At 37.0% G+C, this 19,539-nt stretch overlaps 1 protein-coding gene and 1 pseudogene across 4 annotated transcripts in view; one reads left to right on the forward strand and one right to left on the reverse strand.

Annotated features, from left to right (window-relative positions):
- Nucleotides 1-19,539, forward strand: part of PIAS1 (protein inhibitor of activated STAT 1) — a 275,261-nt gene that overhangs the window by 221,979 nt on the left and 33,743 nt on the right. For all 4 annotated transcript variants that reach the window (XM_054239397.2, XM_035259011.3, XM_035259014.3 and 1 more), the window contains exons 3-6: nucleotides 7,195-7,279; nucleotides 7,537-7,584; nucleotides 10,740-10,830; nucleotides 12,726-12,860. In XM_054239397.2, the coding sequence (XP_054095372.1) occupies nucleotides 7,195-7,279; nucleotides 7,537-7,584; nucleotides 10,740-10,830; nucleotides 12,726-12,860 (359 nt within the window). The remainder of the gene's footprint in view (nucleotides 1-7,194; nucleotides 7,280-7,536; nucleotides 7,585-10,739; nucleotides 10,831-12,725; nucleotides 12,861-19,539) is intronic.
- On the reverse strand, nucleotides 10,897-11,628 carry LOC118145048 (large ribosomal subunit protein eL28 pseudogene; annotated as a pseudogene).

The raw sequence follows: 19,539 nt of genomic DNA on the forward strand, positions 1-19,539 counted from the left end.
CAATTCTCCTGCCTCAGCCTCCCGAGTAGCTGGGATTATAGGCACGTGCCACCATGCCCAGCTAATTTTTTGTATTTTTAGTAGAGATGGGGTTTCACCATGTTGACCAGGATGGTCTCGATCTGTTGACCTCGTGATCCACCCTCCTCGGCCTCCCAAAGTGCTGGGATTACAGGCTTGAGCCACCGCGCCCGGCCTTAGCATAATTCTAATTTCATTCATGATTATCACAAATGACAGAATTTCTACCGTTTTTAAGTCTGAATACTTTTCTGGGGTGTGTGTGTATTTAGTACCACATTTTCTATATCAGTTTATTTGCTGATGAACACTTAGGTTGATTCCATACTTGGTATTTTTAATAGTCCTGCAATTAACATGGGAGTGTAGACATCTGTTTGACATAATGATTTCAAGTCTTTTGGGTAAATACTTAGAATTGGAATTGCTGGGTCTTCATTAGTTAAATTAAAAAATCCTAGGCTGGGTGTGGTGGCTTATACCTGTAATCCCAGTGCTTTGGGAAGGCAAGGCAGGTGGATTTCTGAGTTTGGGAGTTCAAGACCAAAAAGAGAGTGTGAGAGAGAGAGAGAGAGAGAGAGAGAATCCAGGAGGGAAGGAAGGGAGGGAGGGGTAATAAAGGAAAAGAAAAGACCAAAAAAAGAAAGAAAGAATCCTAGATGTAGTTTCTAATAATGGATGTGCATCAGAATTATTCCCACTGGGGACTAAACTCCCAGACATGCTGTTTTGAAGCAACTTTGCAGGTGATAGTTAAAAAGTACAGTGTTAAAGGTACATCAACTTTTAGGGTAAAGAAATAATCCTGGAAGACCTTACAGACATTCTTTTTAAAGTTCTGGCCTGTATAGTAAGACATGAATTAGAACTAGAGGTATAAATGTTAGAAAGGAAGATAAAATTTTCCTTACTTATGGTTAATGGAAGGTTTATCTACGAATCCTAAAGAATTGGCTATTCTGTAATAACCACTTTGAATAACAACCAAAATGAGAGTCCATTCAAAATATCATAAATATTAAAAAGTTAGAAATACTCATTTTTGCTTAATTTTATCTTTTGAATTTGATTTAAAAGTAAAAACTAGAAAATTATATTAAAATTCTTCCTATTTTATATCCCATTCTCTCTCTCGTAAGTAATCATGTTTAACTAATTTCAGTTTATCCTTCTGGTTTTCTTTTCTTTTTTTTTAAGCCAGTAGCTTTATGTATTCTTCTTCTCTGTAAACAAAAGTAGCTGTTGTCACTTAGTGATGTATCTTAGAGAGATCACTCCCATACCAACACATAGAAATCATCTTCATTCATTCTTTGGTTTTAGAGTATCCTATGAATGTTTATTTAATCATTCTTCTATTGGTAGATATTTTGCATAAGAATGACATTAATGGGAACACGTAACTAATCTATGATAGAAATGAAACCTTGAAGATATGAATAAATAGACACAAGTGCAGTAGTGCAAGACAGGAAGGTCAAAGATGTAGATATATCAGCTCTCAAAATAAATTCATAGGTTTGTTTTAATTCTACTCAGAATACTTTTGGACTTTAAAATTCATAATGAAAAGATTTGGAAATTCATCTAGATAAATAAATATTTGAGTCTTTGTTAAAGTTCTGAAAAAAATGTATAGAGAAAATCCTAACTGTAAGATAGTAAAGCATAATGGAGCTATAAGTACCAGCACCAGGATAAAAACGATCATTGGGAACGTGGCCCAGAATGACAGGACATAAAGATTTAATATATGATAAAGGAAGCAAACATATCCATAGGAAAGGGAAAGTTTATTTAACAAATGGTGTTAATGTAAGTGTAAGCAATTTGGAGTACTGAAGTTTAGATTTTTAAAATATGGACCAAAATAAATTCCAGATAGATTAAATTACATAGAAACAAGCCAAAAAGATTAATTGTATATTTATTGAATTTAAGCAAAGAAACATCTAAGTTTAGAATTAGCAGAATAATTTAAAAGGAGATAGCTGACAGATTAGACCACATAAAAATCTTTTATGTAATCTAAAAATGTAGCCCAAATGAATAAAAAAAATAGCCTACTGGAGGAAATATTTGTAGCAAATTTCCAAGGTTTTAATATTTTTATATATGAAACTATTATGCAAATATATAAAAAGGCATAGGACAAGATTGGACAATTAGCTAAATGGGGAATTCAACAAATAAAACACGGACATATTTTAGATGTGAATTAAACTATTCACCAGGATCCATTCATTAAATTAGCAGCAACTCCCATGCTGGGCAGAGTAGAGTGTAATTATTAGATGCAGAAATTGCTGATAGTCTTATATATAAAACAACCATTTGAAAAGCACTCTTGTGATGTGCCAAGATTCATAAAAATCTTCATACTTTTTGACCCTGAAATCTCACTTCTGGGAATTGATCCAGAGAAAATAACCTGCCCTCTCTTCCAAAAAAACAAACCACTAAACCCAAAGATATTCACAGAGTTGTTTCAAATAGTGAAAAATTAGAAATAAAGGTGAGTAATTAAAATGTTCATATGTCCCCTGACAATATAATAATTAAAAATGGTAATAGAGACTGCAATTGAAAATGTTACAAGGGAGCAAGCTTTTATATTCTATCTATAGTTTGATACAAGAATGACTGGAAGGAAATAGATAAAAGTGCTAAGCAGATCGTGCCATTGCACTCCAGTCTGGGTAACAACAGCGAAACTCAGTCTCAAAAAAGAAAAAAAAAAGTGATAAGCAGTTGTGATAAGAGGATAATAGGTAATTCCTTTCTGATTTTCTGTGATCCAATGTAATGCTAGGCTGTACTGGTATAAGTACAGCCCCCAGATCAAGAGAGGATAAACTTGTTATGAGAGGAACTTTGAGACCGGAGATATACAGGTTGAGTTCCATTTCTGATTCTTCTACTTACAGATATGAAGCCCTGACAAGTTAGTGATTACTCTGAACCTCAATTTCTTCATCTCAAAATGGTCTGATAACATTGTCTTCATGATTATTGTATGGATTAACAATACTAGAAAGTACATAATAAAAATAACATTATACTGACATCACATCTGGAATAATATATCAGTCAATTGACAAGCAACCTTAGATCTCAGCTATCAGCTATTAGAAACAACCAAAGAAGATTTGGGCATGTAATCCCAGGACTTTGGGAGGTCAAGGTAGGAGGATTCTTGAGGCCAGACGTTCCAGTTCACCCTGGGCAACATAGCAAGACCTCGTCTCTACAGAATAAAAAATAAATAAAAATTAGCCAAGCATGGTGGCACACACTGTTGTTGTAGCATCAGCTACTCTAGAGACTGAGGCAGGAAGATTGCTTGAGCACAGGAGTTTGAGGCTGTAGTGAGCTATGATCATGCCACTGTACGCTAGCATGGGCAACAGAGCAGACCCTGTTTCTCTAAAAAGGAAACAACCACAGAAATAAAGCTTCTTTCCTACTTTGGTTACTTACTAGCTGCAGATTGTGGCTTTGCTATATGTTCTGTTTGCTCTGTGATCAAGGCAGAGGGGAAAGAAAGATAGGGTTGCTCTTAAAGAACTGCTTGGAAGGGGTACACTTCCACTTCTATATCTTTGGCCAAGGATAATGTCCATTGCCCTGGATATTATCCTCGCATTGGGATAGGTCAATGCAGAAGGGTAACACATATTTTGGACAAATAATATATGCTATGACAGTGCTGTCCAATTCTGTCACTTTATTTATTATTATTGTTTTGAGACGGAGTTTTGCTCTTGTTACTTAGCCTGGAGTGAACTCAGCTCACTGCAACCTCTACCTCCCAAATTCAAGTGAGTCTCCTGCCTCAGCCTCCCAGGTAGCTGGGATTATAGGTGCATGCCACCACACCCAGCTAATTTTTGTATTTTTATTAGAGACGGAGTTTCACCATGTTGGCTGGGCTGGTCTCAAACTTTTGACCTTAGGTGATCCGTCTGCCTTGACCTCCCAAAGTGCTAGAATTACAGGCATGAGCCACCGTGCCCAGCCAGTTCTATCACTTTCATAAGGGTGTAACAGTCTGGGGTACATCGGGAGGAGGAAGATTCAGACAGTGAGTAATTTTGAAATCTTTACTGAAATGCAGTGGGAAGGGTCAGTGGGAAGGGAGGGGCAGACTAAGTCTCTTCAAATACTTGAAGAATGGCTGTCACTGAATGGTGAGATTAGTTCAGTGCTGTGTGGCATCAGTGGGTGGAAGTTACAGCTTCATATATTTTGACTGAATATAGTGGTAAAGAGGAAAGTGAGAAGAAAAGGAAATGGTTGGTTGTTTTCAATGTTACTTCATTTACATTCTTCAAAATAACCATATGAGGGTGTGTATATGTTTGTGTGTTTAAATATTGGAAGAATGAGATTCAGAGTGAATGAATACCCAAGATCACATGACACATAAGTGGTAAAACCGGTTTGGAATCTAGGTCTGTGTAATCTCATCCCTTTGTACAACATTCTACTACTCTTCTATTGGGCTGCAAGCTTTCTTAGAATTAAACTGTTCATCACCAAGCCATCTTCTGCCTGACAAAGTAAAGGCCACATCTCCCACATGTGTAAAAAGGGTTCAAACAGAGAATGAATGGAAAGGTTCCAAGGAAGGTTGAACTCTAGATCAATGATCTGCGAACTTATTTGATCATAAGTGCCTCTTAGCAAAGTACTTATACACACTGTCTATATAGTTTATACATAAACTATTGTACTCGTATATGTTATAAAACATATAGGACATTCCCAGTACAAAGAAATGATAAACATTTTGGATGATGTATATGCTAATTCCCTTGATCTGATCACAATATACTGTGTGTATCATCACTGTGTGTGCCATTAGTGTGTATACTTATTATTTGTTAAATTTTTAAACCTATAGGAAAAGTAAAAGTTCAGAGAGATTAAGATTTTATGTAACATTTTAGTTTTTTATAAATTAGATTTTAGGTTTTATGTAAAAAGCTCACCTTTATAAAACTTCAGTTTTGCAGATAGCTACTTTTTTCTGTATCCCTGTGGATTGTCTTTTGTACCCATGGAGATGCAGACCCCCAACATTGGAGGTCATTGTTTTGGATGATTTTGTAAGACTCCTTTCATTATGAAGATTCTGTAATTCTTTTTGTCCAGATTTTTTCTGAAACGGCTAATGGTAGCTTACCTCACTTTCAGAAAAGTTTTTAGATAGTTTTATTTAAAACCAAAACTATAAAGACCTCACTGGCATTTGTAACAGCAATCAAGCCCAAAAACCAGAGTGTGAAAGGTGCTCTTTTAGATAAATAGTAGCAACCCCATGAGCATTACAATGTCTATATAAAAGGAGATGGAAATGTAGGGGCTGTTATTAAGTAAGAAACCTGATTTTTATTTGTGACATAAGAAATAGCCTCATTTTTAAAGTTATATCTTCTTTTTCTAAATCTATGTATAGCCGAAGCTTACTGTAGTCATATATTCTAAAATGCATCTGAAATTTTGCCTAGAGAGTAATATGAATTTTTGGACTTGAGAAATTATTTTAGCACTTTGTAAAAATGGAGCCAAAGATTTAAACTAGGCTAAGTCTACTGGACTAAAATCTTCATAGAGATATATCCTCCAAGAGGCAAAGGAGTTAGTTATTTGCATTGCCTGACAGAGGAAAATGTTTGCTGTTTGTCTACGTTCTGGGCCTTAGTTACTAATGTTGCCAGGTTGATGCCTCACAATGAAGACAACTTTTTCTGTTAGTGATTACTCCTTGAAGATAAATTATTTAAGAAAAAACAATCCCAGCACACATAAAGCAGAAAGCAAATCTAGCCTTTAAAAGATACTCTAATGTTGCGATGGAATTCTGGATCAACATTGCTCCTTTCTGTTTCTTTCTCTTAATGATAAAACGTTTGTATCGACTTTTTGACACGACATAACCGCAATTTGGTTGCTAGTAGTAAAGAAAGTGTTCCTTGCAAGTATGATCAAACTCAGTTTAAGCAAAAGATTGAAACAGCCAACTTCAGCTCCTTACTCAATACAGGCCTTATGTGGCCCAGAGGCCGGGAGTTTCTAAGTCTTGGTGATCATTTTGTTCTAGAAAATTGCCCTGGAAAAGTAGTATAAACAGTTTAATCTGGTATTTTTAAAGTTTTGTACTCCTTTACTCATTCAATACATAGATAGTATTCAGTGCTTCTTTGTGCCAACCACTGAGGACTCACTAGTGAGCAAAAGGGGTATTAACCACTGTTTTTTAAAAATTTATCTAACGTGTATTAAAAGCCAATGGATTTGGTGATGCTTACCTGTTCCTACCTACTCAGAAGGCTTGGGCAGGAGGATCGCTTTGAGCCCAGGGATTTGAGTTTGTGCTGAGCTTTAATGTTGCCACTGTACTCCAGCCTGGGCAACAGAGCAAGACCCTGTCTCTTTTTAAAAAAAAATAAGTCTAATGGAACTATTGTTGCTCTTAACGGCATAGTTTAAGAACCCCCGCCGTAGTCTGACTGTGCTTACCCACCTGTTTGCATGCCTTTTTCTTTCTTCCCACTTCTCTTCCCCTCCCTTCTTTCCTCTCTTAATTCTCTTCTTTGTTTTTTACAACTCTTTCCTCCTTTGAGTTAGTGACAATAAGCAAATTTTGAACTCATCAAAGATTAGGAGAAAAATTATATGTGATATTTATTGTATAAAACTTGCATGGTGGAGTTAAACAGGAGATGATACAATTCTTAATTTACCTTATAAATCAATGTCATCTCACCTGTGCAGATCTCAGGACAGGTACGTTTGTTATTTCTTCCAGAAACCATGTCTGTCTAAATGGGTTTATGTCATTCTATTTTAAGTAAAATTAGTATATTTTTATACAGCTGTGCTCTTTGGATGCAGACATTTACGTGAGTAGATAAATTTTTATTAGTTTTTCTTTGATTATGTATTTCTGAATTTGAATCCTAATAAGTTATTCTGGAATTAGCCATTTTTGTTTCTATTACTGTTTGTTATATTACAGTTAATGTATTTCTTATTTTTCAGTGCTTTAATTGCCTTGTTATCTAAACTCTAGAATATATACCAGTTAAAGACATGTGAGTGTGTTTTTTGCTGTTGTCTTTACTGGCACATTTAAAGGTAACAAAGTATCATTCTTGTCTTCTTTAGCATCAGACAACAGTCAGCGCTTTCGAGAAACCTGTTTTGCATTTGCCTTGACACCACAACAAGTGCAGCAAATCAGTAGTTCCATGTAAGTTGTCGTCACGTGTAACTTGCAGTTTGATCTTTGAATCCAGTAGTCTATAATAAATGATTTTTAAAAACAGTGATTGGTGAGTTAGTATTTCCATGATGCAAATATTAGTAATGAAAATACAGTGTGCTAGTTACTCTAAGAACAGTTAAATTCATGATAATTTGAAAAACTTTTCTGGAGTAAGTGTCTTTAAATGAACTTTCATGTGAATACTTTAAAAGTAATTGTAATTCTTATTCTGTCTGTTCTAGGGATATTTCTGGGACCAAATGTGACTTCACAGTACAGGTCCAGTTAAGGTACAGTGCTAACTATAGGATATATTCAAAGTTTAAAAGATAGTATTCTTTATCGGGAAAGGGAGATAGAAAAAAAAATTTTTTAAGATAATATTCCTTAAAAAACTTAAGAGGAAATCTACCTGATTTTTCAATAAGTGTATTGAAAGTATTAGGTTTAGATATTTGGGTGAGGGAAAACATTTTCCTGTTATGAGATACCCTAATTGTTATACAGTTTGAATTTTTTTCTCCCACCTGCCTGCCTACCCCCCAAATTAGATTTTAATATAACAGTTAGTCATGTACTATATATCTAGCCATATTTGATTGCCCTCGGTTGAGAAGCTCCAGCTAATGATATTTTACGATATGTATCAAGTTTTATGATATCACAGGCCTTATCTTCATAAGAGGCAAAGTACTGTGGATAAGGAATTAGTACTCAAGTCTACAGTATCCCATGGGCTAACAAACAACAAAATATTCTGATTTGTTTTGTTCTGTATTTTAAATAATTAATTTAAATATGCTCTAATTTCTAATCCATTTGAGACATCTCTTGAAAATTTCAAACACTAATGAGAAATTTTCCAACATAGATTGATAGCCCCCTTATTCAGTTTCTTTTCTTAACCCATTCATTTATCTTAGAATATCTAAGAAATATTTTACTATGTCTCTTCCTTATATATCTCCCTTGTATATTTGTATCTCTTATATAAATCATGCTTATGTAAACCATCATATTATGCTTTTATTATTCAATTTACCAACCTAAATGTCCCACACTGTTGCAATAGGAATGGAAGAGAAAATATAACACAGTTGTTTTCCTCAGTAAGCTGTTTTTCCTATAATTGTGGGGAGGATAAATCAAACAGATAGCCTTGTCTCAATAATCAGATACTAAGTTGTATGTACAGATTATAAATACACTCAGAGGCTAAAAAGGAGATCTGAAACACCTGTCCAGCACTTCATGGAACCATGTGAAAACCTCTCATCTAGCCTTTGAAACAATAACGTAGAAACAATGAGAAAACAGAGTTGAAGTTGAAAGTTGAGTTGAAGATACTAAAAAGGATATGACTGTACTTAATAGCTTTTATACCATAAAACAGTACGACTGGACCTTACCCCAGTAGGCTAGTGATAATCTAACTTTCTGTTTTGGAAGGCACTGCAAAGTTGTCTGTATAAAAGAGATATTTTATGTGTCGGGCAGATTGTGATAATGACTGAATAAATTAAAGGACAAAAATAAGATGTCTCTATAATTACATATTGCTATAGTTGTCTTTACTTCCTGCCTCAATAGTTTACATTTTGCTTCTACTGATATTTGACATTATCCTTTAAATCAGTGGTTTTCGAACTTGTTGCATGGAGCCACCCTTAGGGCTCACACTCTTCTGTCATCCTCCCCTTCTCCCTCTCCCTCTCTCCTAAATGCATACACTGTTTGAACCAAAGTGGGTCTGCTTTTATCTTTTATCTGTTTTGCGTGTTTGACTCTGGGGTAGTTTTCACTTGAAGACAGGGTCCCAAGACCAAAACAGAGTTTAAAAACCATAGCTCTAGAATAAAAGATCCAGTTACTAAGTGTTTTGTATTAATACACATACGTTCTTTAAATCAGCAATAGGTGTGGTCCACATTTTGAAGCAAAGTTGTTTAGACAGATCAGCTATCTAACTCAGATATTCCAAGGGAATTTTGATGACTGCTATTTTTAATTCAAATTTATCTCCAGGACCTGGGGGGGAAAAAAAGAACCATCTTGTGTTATATTTGGTAATTGTTAGGTGGTTCTTTGTGTTTTAATAAAATAGTTCATTTCTCTCCCTACCCGATGTTGCTAGGTCTGCAGCCATAGCATATTATTTAAGTTAGGAGCGTATGCCTATCTGCTATCCTAATTATAAATGTTTATCTAAAGGATGAAAATAATTAGTTTTGAGAATTAGGACCCAGATTTTCTCTCTTACCTAGTTTGTTTTCATTTATGTTGTGCCTCCCCGCTCCACTCCCTCCTCTCTGCCCCATGAACCACTTCACAGAAACTTTCTGCTATTCCTTTTTTTGTTTCTCTTCACTTCATTAGAGCGATTTAGATTAGTTGAATAGGCCCTGACTTGTCATTTACATTATTCTTTTCCTTTAGGAAAAGCTTCAGGCAGCCAGGGTCCATGTTTTAAATTGGTCAATGTTGGAATAATTATTTAACACAGTGATCTTCTGTCACATCTTCTTAACTGTAGCAGCACAAAGAATTAGCCTGTAACGGAAAGTTCTGCTGGGGTTAGGGACGGTCCTGTGAGTTTTGAAATCTGTTTGCTAAGTATACTTCTAGAAAATCTTTGTAGATCAGTAAATCTTAACTTTTTTATGGATCCCTGATCCTTTTTTGAATTTGATAGAAGCTGTGGATGGTTTTCCTATAAAAATGAACACATATATGTGCTCATAATAGTTTATATATAAAATTGTCTTTTTTTTGTGCATTATCCCTAAACTCAGATTTCATGGCAGCAGGTTAAGACCCCCATAACAGGTGTTGAGAGGAGTTATTTGCACATGAGGAATACCATGTTGACCAGGATGGTCTTGATCTCTTGACCCCGTGAGCGAGCCACCGTGCCTGACCGGGGACTTTTAAAAGCCTTCTCAGTATTTTCTGCTAAGAACCAAGAGTGTTTCATAGGCAAATAAATTTGGAAAATACTGCATACAGGTGCTGGCTCTTCCTCAAGAGAGGAATGCTTATTTGTAATGCTTATTAGCCTATTAAAAGCTCTGAAAAGTTCTGTATTAAGGAAGCTTAATTGTTTTGATTCAGAATTTCTTAATTTTACTTAATGAGACTTTTTTTTCTTTTAACATCTGTTAATCTCTGAAGAAGCTAGTGCTTCTCAGAACATGCTTAACCAAATAATTGGCAATATCATGAAGACAACTATAGGGTGACAGTCATGATTGCCAGAACTCTACATTGACAGAATTATTTATTTTAATCCTATTTACATATACTTATTAATTTGGTAAAAAGTCCAGTTTTTATATATTTCCCTTTTGGTTTTTAAATTTACCATTATTTAAATTTATCTGTTGAACAAAAATACTAATGAAGTCCTCTTTTAATAAAGGAAATTAAACTTGTCTTTATTGTTTAGGTTTTGTTTATCAGAAACTAGTTGTCCACAAGAAGATCACTTCCCACCCAATCTTTGTGTGAAAGTGAATACAAAACCTTGCAGCCTTCCAGTAAGTCCTAAAAGCTATTTTTTTAATGCATTGTCAACATAACTATCAAATAAGTCATCACAGCTGTTGTTAAATCATAATTTTTCCTTGAGAAAACATTTATTTTGGATATATATTCATATGACTGGGTGAAACACTTGTACCAACTATGTCCAGTTAGCAGCTGTGATATTAGCTTTGGGGACATAGGATTTGAAGTTGGGTGTTGTAGCTTTAGTGTTGTACCGGATTTTTTTTTTTTTTTGAGAAAGCCAGCTAACTATTGCTTTGAGTTGGGAACAAGGGGCTCAGGAGCTCTTGGTGGGGCGGGTCCGCTTCCTCTTCACCATCACAGGCTTCTGGCTGCGCAGGATGTCGTTGGCCCTACAGATGGCTGCCATGCACGGGTGGGGCAGTACTTGTTCTTGCAGATCGTGTGTCTGATGCTGCTGAGCATGGCGGAAGCATTCTTGTTGATGGTGGTCCGCACGTAGGCTGCGGGCTCCACGCCCAGTGAATCGGCCCATTGTAGCGGAAGGAGTTGCGGGCTTTCAAGTTATTGGGCTCGGTGCTGTAGGTCTGTTTGTTCCTCTTGGTCCGGAAACGAGTAGTTCCGCACGACCATCCACGGCAGATGCGCAGACAGGGTGGCGGCTCTTGTTGCGTCAGTTTGTTCCTCTTTATCAGGAAACGAGCAGTTCCGCACGACCATCTACTGCAGATGCGCAGACGTGGTGGCGGCGCCTATTAGTCGGCTTGTTCCTCTAGATCAGGAAATGAGCAGTTCCGCACAACTATCCACTGTAGATGCACAGACATGGCGGCAGCTCCTGTTAGTGGGCTTGTTCGTCTAGATCGGGAAAAGAGCAGTTCCGCATGACCATCCACTGCACATGCGCAGATATGGCGGCGGCTCTTGGGCTTGTTCCTCTAGATCGGGAAATGAGCAGTTCCGCACGACCATCCACTGCACATGCGCAGATATGGCGGCGGCTCCTGTTGGTGTGTGTGTTCCTCTTGATCAGGAAACAAGCAGTTGCGCATGAAGATCCACTGCGGATGCGCAGACATGGCGGCAGCTCCTGTCGCAGCGGCAGCCTGAAACTGACAGGAGATTTTTTTGTTTTGTTTTGTTTTGTTTTTTTTGAGACAAAGTCTCGCTGTGTCACCAGGCTGGAGTGCAGTGGCGCCATCTCGGCTCCTGTTGGAACCCTAACCTGGGTTCAAGCAGTTCTCCTGCCTGACCTTTTTTTTTCTTTTTTTGAGACAGAGTCGCTGTGTCGCCAGGCTGAAGTGCAGTGGCACCATCTCAACTCCTGTTGGAGCCCTAACTTGTGTTCAAGCGATTCTCCTATCTCAGCCTCCTGAGTAGCTGGGACAACAGGCACATGCCGCTACACCCAGCTAATCTTTGTATTTTTAATGAGAGACATGTTTTCACCCTGTTGGTCAGGATGGTCTCCATCTCTTGACCTTATGATCTGCCCTCCTCGGCCTCCCAAAGTTCTAGGATTACAGGCATGAGCCACTGCACCTGGCGTGGATATTGGGGAGAAGTTTTTTTTTCAACTGAATCTTAGTTGTGTTCTTAAGAGTTTATGAGCCTCTGGTAGAATGGAGATTTGAAGAATGCTGTGTCGTAAACAGGAGATAAGAGCGAGGACTGTTTTTTGTTCCCTTGAAATACTCCTCATATACCTATCTAAGCTTGTTACGAATTCATCCTTAAATCAAAATTTAAGAGATTTTCAATTTTCATCACTAATATTTTTCTCAGGTTTACTGTAAGGAGAGTATAAAGTTATTTGGAAAAATAATAAACATAAATATAGTATGTAGTTTGTAGAGTTTTAAGGAATGGAAGTTAAAATGATTGTGGAAATAATGAGTATAAATAAATTATATTTTATTTTTAGGGTTACCTTCCACCTACAAAAAATGGCGTGGAACCAAAGCGACCCAGCCGACCAATAAATATCACCTCACTTGTCCGACTGTCCACAACAGTACCAAACACAATTGTTGTTTCTTGGACTGCAGAAATTGGAAGAGTAAGTAAATTTTTGTATCTACCAGATATTTGTATTATATGGAGGGATTAATCACCATGCCTACCTGAGTTTATATGTAAATTACGTAAAATGAGCTACAAAAGGATTTATTTTTGTCTCACAATGAGTTTTCAACATGTTTACATTTGAAAAATGGGATTATGAAGTATCCAGTGTTTTATAACCTGACCCTTTTACTCAACAGTTTATCATAAATGTCTCCTGTGTCGTCACATGTTCTTCATTATTTTAAGTGACTATATCATATTCCAGTATCAGTATATACTGCCATAAATTCACCTGTTCCCCGTTATTGAGTATGTTGCTTGATTTATTGATTGATTCATTGACATAGCTATAATTTTGCATGCAATTTTGATAATTTCCTTCGGGTACATTCTCGGAAGTGGCATTGCAAAGTCAAAGAGCATACAGAATTTTAAGACATTTGGTGTACATTGACAGATTGCCTTCTCCAAAGATGTGCAAATTTATTTTCTTTGTGTTTATTTAATCTTCTTTAAAATCTTTGCCAATTCTATTAGGTAAATAATGCCACCACTGTGCTTTAATTAGTACTTTTTTCATTATTACTGAGAATGAATATGTTTTACATTTGTGATTATTTACATTTAACAACTTTATCCATGTCTATTTCTCTGTTGCTGTTTTTCTTAGGAGAGCTTCATATAGTAAAACTTAACTCTCTGTTATCTGTTGCAAATATTTGTTTCCAGTTTGTTTGCCTTTTATCTTTATGTTGTTATTTAATATACAGAAGATTAAAATATTTGTATAATTAAATCTTAACCAGTTATTTCCTTTATATACTCTTTCCTCATCTCCATCATGTTTTGCCTATCTGCCCTTCCCAAGCTGTGGAATTACTTGTTTATTTTCTTCTACACTTCTGAGGTTTCATATCTTACCTTTAAATATTTAGTTCATATTAAATGTATGTGAGGTAAATGGTGTGAGGTAAAAATTGCTTTCTTTCGCTTTTTAAATAGCCAGTTCTAATACTGTTAACTACATAAATGTGTTGCTTCTGAAGCTACCATTGTTACATATTTAATTTCTACATATCTTGGATGTGTTTCTGATGGTTTTCTGTATTGTTTCTTAGTCTAGCATTCTCTTTTGGGACAATTTTCTTGATATGAGCTCATATGTATTCCCCGATTCATTTGAAATTTGTTGACTGCTTACCACGTGCCGTATACTATACTCAAAACTGGCACTACCATAGGGAGGAAAAATTCATTTTTATGAGACTGCAATATAGGGGCCCAGTGGTTACACACAAAAAATGTAAACTTACTTATAAGTACTACAAAAGAGAGGCACATGGTAATTTTACAGTGTTTCAAAGGGGACTTTGAATGAGAGAACAGTCAGGGAGAGCTTCCCTGAGGAAGTAGTGACTGAGCCAAGAGCTGAGAGAGGGGAAGAATAGACAAAAGGTTCAGAGGAAACCACCCACACACAACAGCCCAGTGGTAGGCGTGAGAGGGATTCACTCTGTATAGAGTACAGAGAATGGGGAAGAGCAGTATATGAGATGCGGTGAAGGTGTAAGATAGGGCTAAACCATGCAGGACATTGTAGGTAATATTAAAGTTAAGGAGTTTCTTTTTTTTTTTTTTTTTTTTTTGAAATGGAGTCTCACTCTGTCACCTGGAGTACAGAGAATGGGGAAGAGCGGTATATGAGATGCGGCAGAAGAGTAAGATAGGACTAAACCATGCAGGGCATTGTAGGTAATGTTAAAATTAGGGATTTTCTCTCTCTCTTTTTTTTTTGGAGACGGAGTCTCACTCTGTCACCCAGATTGGAGTGGAGGGCAGGGGCGTGATCTCTGCTTACTGCCACCTCCGCCCCCCAGGTTCAGGAGATTCTCCTGCCTTAGCCTCTAGAGTAGCTGGGATTACAGCCCTGCCACCATGCCTGGCTAATTTTTATATTTTTAGTAGAGACAGTATTTTACTGTCTTGGCCAGGCTTGAACTCCTGACCTTGGGATCCACCTGCCTTGGCCTCCCAAAGTGCTGGGATTGCAGGCGTGAGCCACTGCGCTGGGCCAAGATTTTCTCTTTCTAAGCAGAAGGTTTATAGTGCCTTTTGTCTTTTTAGAAAAGATAACTCTTTGAAGTGGTAAATAGTTTAATTAGAGGCCAGAATCGTGCAGACAGGACATCTCTTAGGAGCCAGCTATTGCAGAAGTATTCGTGAAATAGTATCTTAACCTAGAGTGGTAGCAGTAGGAATGGAGGTAAGTAGAGGCATTTGCAGAAATAAGTGATGAAATTGAAAGTCGATGGCTAAGAGAAAGGGAGATGTCGCTGATGAGTCAGTCCTTGGTTTCTGGGTGAGTAGCTAGGTGAATGATATTGCTATTGAGATGGAGGGGACACTGGAAAGGGACTGAGTGTAGGGGTGTATTGTTTTGTCTTACTTTGAAGAATGGGCATTGGAGGACTAGATGGTGGAAATCATGAATTCAGTTTTGAAACTTTTGAGTTTGAAATGCCTGTAAGGCGTCCTGAATAGTCAGTGGTGCAGATAGGCTCAAAGAGACGTTTGGGCGAGAGGGAAAAAATGTGTGAGTCATCTGCATATTGGTGGTTATTAGAGCCACACTGGCGGGGTGACATTGATTCTCCTGCATTACTTTTCTTCACATTCATCCTTCCAGATAAAGTAGAATGACTTTATCACATTTCTTTTCCTCCCTCCTATACCCCACTCGCATATCTTTCTGAGAATTTGGATGAGATTTCTTTAAAGTTATAGATTAAGTTAAGGAGAATTTATTTATTTGCAGTATTTAATATAACCATTCAGGAACTGTATTTTCAAATCCTCTTTTATATTCCTCAGCAATTTAATAGGTTTCCTACAAATCCTATATATTTTTTCTAATTCCTGTGTTGGTTGTTGTTATTACTGCTATTAGAAGTAGATCTTTTTTTTCTGTTATATTTTCAAAGAATTTATTGTTTGCTTAAAAACTAGTTATTTTTGAATATTTACTTCATAGCTAAATTCACATGTTGGTTCCAGCAGCTTTTAGATGATTTATTGCTATTTCTGTGTTGACAGTTTTGAGTTTGAGGTGTGCCATACAAATTATATTTCCCTAATACTTTTGCCATTTGTCTCTTGTTCTGCTAGATAGAACTTCGTAAACAGTGTCAGATGATTCAGGCACTAGTGGACGTATTTGACTTGCTCCTTATGTGAATGAGAGTACTGCTACTGTTGCAACATTATTATGATGGTTAATTTTGGTAGAACCTTATTGTATCAGTGATGTATTTCTATATTCCTCTTTTGCTGGATTATTTTTTTAATTGCATTTTAGGTTCTGGGGTACATGTGCAGAATATACAAGATAGTTGCACAGGTAACAACATTGCTGGATATTTTTAGAGATGGGTTTTGAATTGTAATTCTCTTTGACATCTCTCAGGGTCATATTTTTCTTTAACTCATACATCATGATTAGGTTTTAATTATTTTCTTTCTAGTATACCTTGGAGTTCCCTTTTCCTCCCTCTTTGAGGAAAGTTTTGAAAATGTTTTGTTTTGTTTTTGTGTATGAAAAGAATGGCTCACCAAGGAAGAAGGGGAGTGTTTTTGGTGAAATATGAGAGAAGTCTGAAAATAGGAGGGGAGGGGAATATAGCTACTGATAAAAAGCACAGAGGAGAGGGGGAAATACTCTAACATTGGAAGGCTTCCAAACCACAAAGATTGGAAGACCTTTTTCTGGGGAAGTAGGATGCAAAATCCACGTTATTCTTTTACAAAGCCCAGAAAATAACTTAATAGATTGTTTTAGATTACTGTTTTAATTCAGCTTGTGAAGATACTCTGAATAGTTAATATAGAATATCTTACCGTTTTGCAGATAACTGTGTATTAGTTGCCAGTGAGAAATGTTCCAACTATGTCAAATGAAATAGGAGAGCTAGTATGGTATATGAAAGACATAAGTGAGTTATATTGTAACTTCTTCCCCTTCCTCAGGGTAATCACTGCTTTTAGCATTTGTTAAACTCTCATTATTTGTAGAGAAATTATTTAGTTGTATGTGGAGTATCCCTAATCTGAAAATCTGAAATCCAGGATGCTCTAAAATTCAAAACAGGCTACTCAAAGGAGATACTTATTTCAGCGTTTCAGACTTCAGATTTTCAGAAAAGGGATGCTGAACTGGTAAGTATAATGCAAATACTCCAAAATCTGAAAGAAAAAAAAAATCAGAGTCCAAAATACTTATGGTCCCAAGCATTTTGGATAAGGGATACCAACTTGTACTAGTATAAGGGGCACATGACGAGGAGAATATATTTCAGTTATAGAGAAAGCATCTCATGAACTTGACAAAGAAGTTTTAAGGCTTTTGAAAAAGCAATAGACAAAAACATCGGTATAATTTAACAGTATCAGTAGTTGGAGTTAGTATTTGAAGGATTAGAAGGAACGATTAAAATACTGTCTACCTAGAAAAGATACTCTATCACTATTAAGCTTTGGTGGGTTTTTTGTTGTTGTTGTTGTCTGTTTGTTTGTTTTTGCTGCTGAGCCTCTTTCATATGATGTAAAATTTCATTTTATATTACCGGTACAGGTGGCATTTGTTAGTACCACATTCTTTTTGCTGCTTTTTTTTTTTTTTTTCCTATTTGGTCATATGTTTCAACTAGAGTGAACATACCTTTTCACTGAACTTGTTGTGATTTCTGCTTGATCTCTCCTTAAATATTTATATAAAGCCTTAGGGTAATTCCAAGTTCTGAAGATTCTAGTTGTCAATACCTAATTTCACATTATTAATTAGCATTTTTCCAGTTTCTGTCATAATTGAAGCATTAAGCAAGTAAGTAATAATGACGAATATGATTTTTTTTTTAAAGAAGCTTTTCAGTTGGGCCAGTGACTCACACCTATAATCCCAGCACTTTGGGAACTGAGGCAGGTGGATCACTTGAAGTCAGGAGTTTGAGACCAGTCTGGCCAACATGGTGAAACCCCGCTACTTAAAAATATATATATACAAATATTAGCCAGGTGTGGTACGCTCCTGTAGTCTTAGCTACTTAGAAGGCTAAGGGAGGAGAATCATTTGAACCTGGGAGGTAGAGGTTGTAGGGAGCTGAGATTGCACCACTACACTCCAGCCTAGGTGACATAGCAAGACTGTCTCTAAATAAATAAAAAAATAAAAAGTTTTTCAATGCTATATCAGATTAGTGTCTTGTATGCTCTAAAATTTAGGCAAGTTTTAATGTTACTTGTTTCTCATTAATATATTGTGACATTTATTACTGAAAGTAAATTAGCCTTTTTGACACTTTTTTTCTCCTCCCAGAAAATGTGTAGCTTATGAACACAGAGAGCTTTCCAAACTTTAAATGAAAATATGATCTTCCAGAGAGTATTGTAAGATATTTTGTGCCAAAAGAGGAGAGTGCATTTTCAAAATGTAAAAGTATCTGAAAATTGGAATGTGTGTTGGCCTAGGTTAAGAGGTTCAAAGCAAGTAGGGTATGTGAAAGCAAGAACTATAGGGTGTACTGGCCTTGATCACTAAGTTCACTGTAGGGTGTGCTGGCCTTGATCACTAAGTTCACTGTAGGGTGTGCTGGCCTTGATCACTAAGTTCACTGTAGGGTGTGCTGGCCTTGATCACTAAGTTCACTGTAGGGTGTGCTGGCCTTGATCACTAAGTTCACTGGAGGGTGTGCTGGCCTTGATCACTAAGTTCACTGGAGGGTGTGCTGGCCTTGATCACTAAGTTCACTGTAGGGTGTGCTGGCCTTGATCACTAAGTTCACTGTAGGGTGTGCTGGCCTTGATCACTAAGTTCACTGTAGGGTGTGCTGGCCTTGATCACGAAGTTCACTGGAGGGTGTGCTGGCCTTGATCACGAAGTTCACTGGAGGGTGTGCTGGCCTTGATCACTAAGTTCACTGGAGGGTGTGCTGGCCTTGATCACTAAGTTCACTGGAGGGTGTGCTGGCCTTGATCACTAAGTTCACTGGAGGGTGTGCTGGCCTTGATCACTAAGTTCACTGGAGGGTGTGCTGGCCTTGATCACTAAGTTCACTGGAGGGTGTGCTGGCCTTGATCACGAAGTTCACTGCAGGGTGTGCTGGCCTTGATCACGAAGTTCACTGCAGGGTGTGCTGGCCTTGATCACTAAGTTCACTGTAGGGTGTGCTGGCCTTGATCACTAAGTTCCTTGTCTTAATACTCCCACCCTTTCCTCTTGGTTTCTAGTATCTGCTCTGTTGCCTAATCATGAGCAGATCGCATAATCTTTTTGTGCCTCAGTTTCATCAGCCCTTCACTTAGAAAAATACCTATTCTGTCTGTGTCTTAATAGGCCTTCTGCAAAGTTTAAATGAAGTAGGCAGTATACGTTAAGAATGCTTTGAAAAGTGTGTGTAGCTATGAAATATAAGATGGCAGCAATTATTTTTCCTTTTACTTCCTTTCAAGTCTTTTGATCTTCCTCTTGATCCCAGCACCAAATAGAAAGTGGTCCTTCTCATTTAGATCTCCCTCCTACCCTTGTTGAACGTCAGCCATCTTTTCTTTCTTTTATCCAACCATGTTCCCTTCACTTAAGTCTTAGCTTGTTAACTGTTTTTTTGTTTTTTTTGTCCCCT

Source organism: Callithrix jacchus, chromosome 8, assembly GCF_049354715.1.
Source record: "Callithrix jacchus isolate 240 chromosome 8, calJac240_pri, whole genome shotgun sequence".
NCBI lineage: Eukaryota > Metazoa > Chordata > Mammalia > Primates > Cebidae > Callithrix > Callithrix jacchus.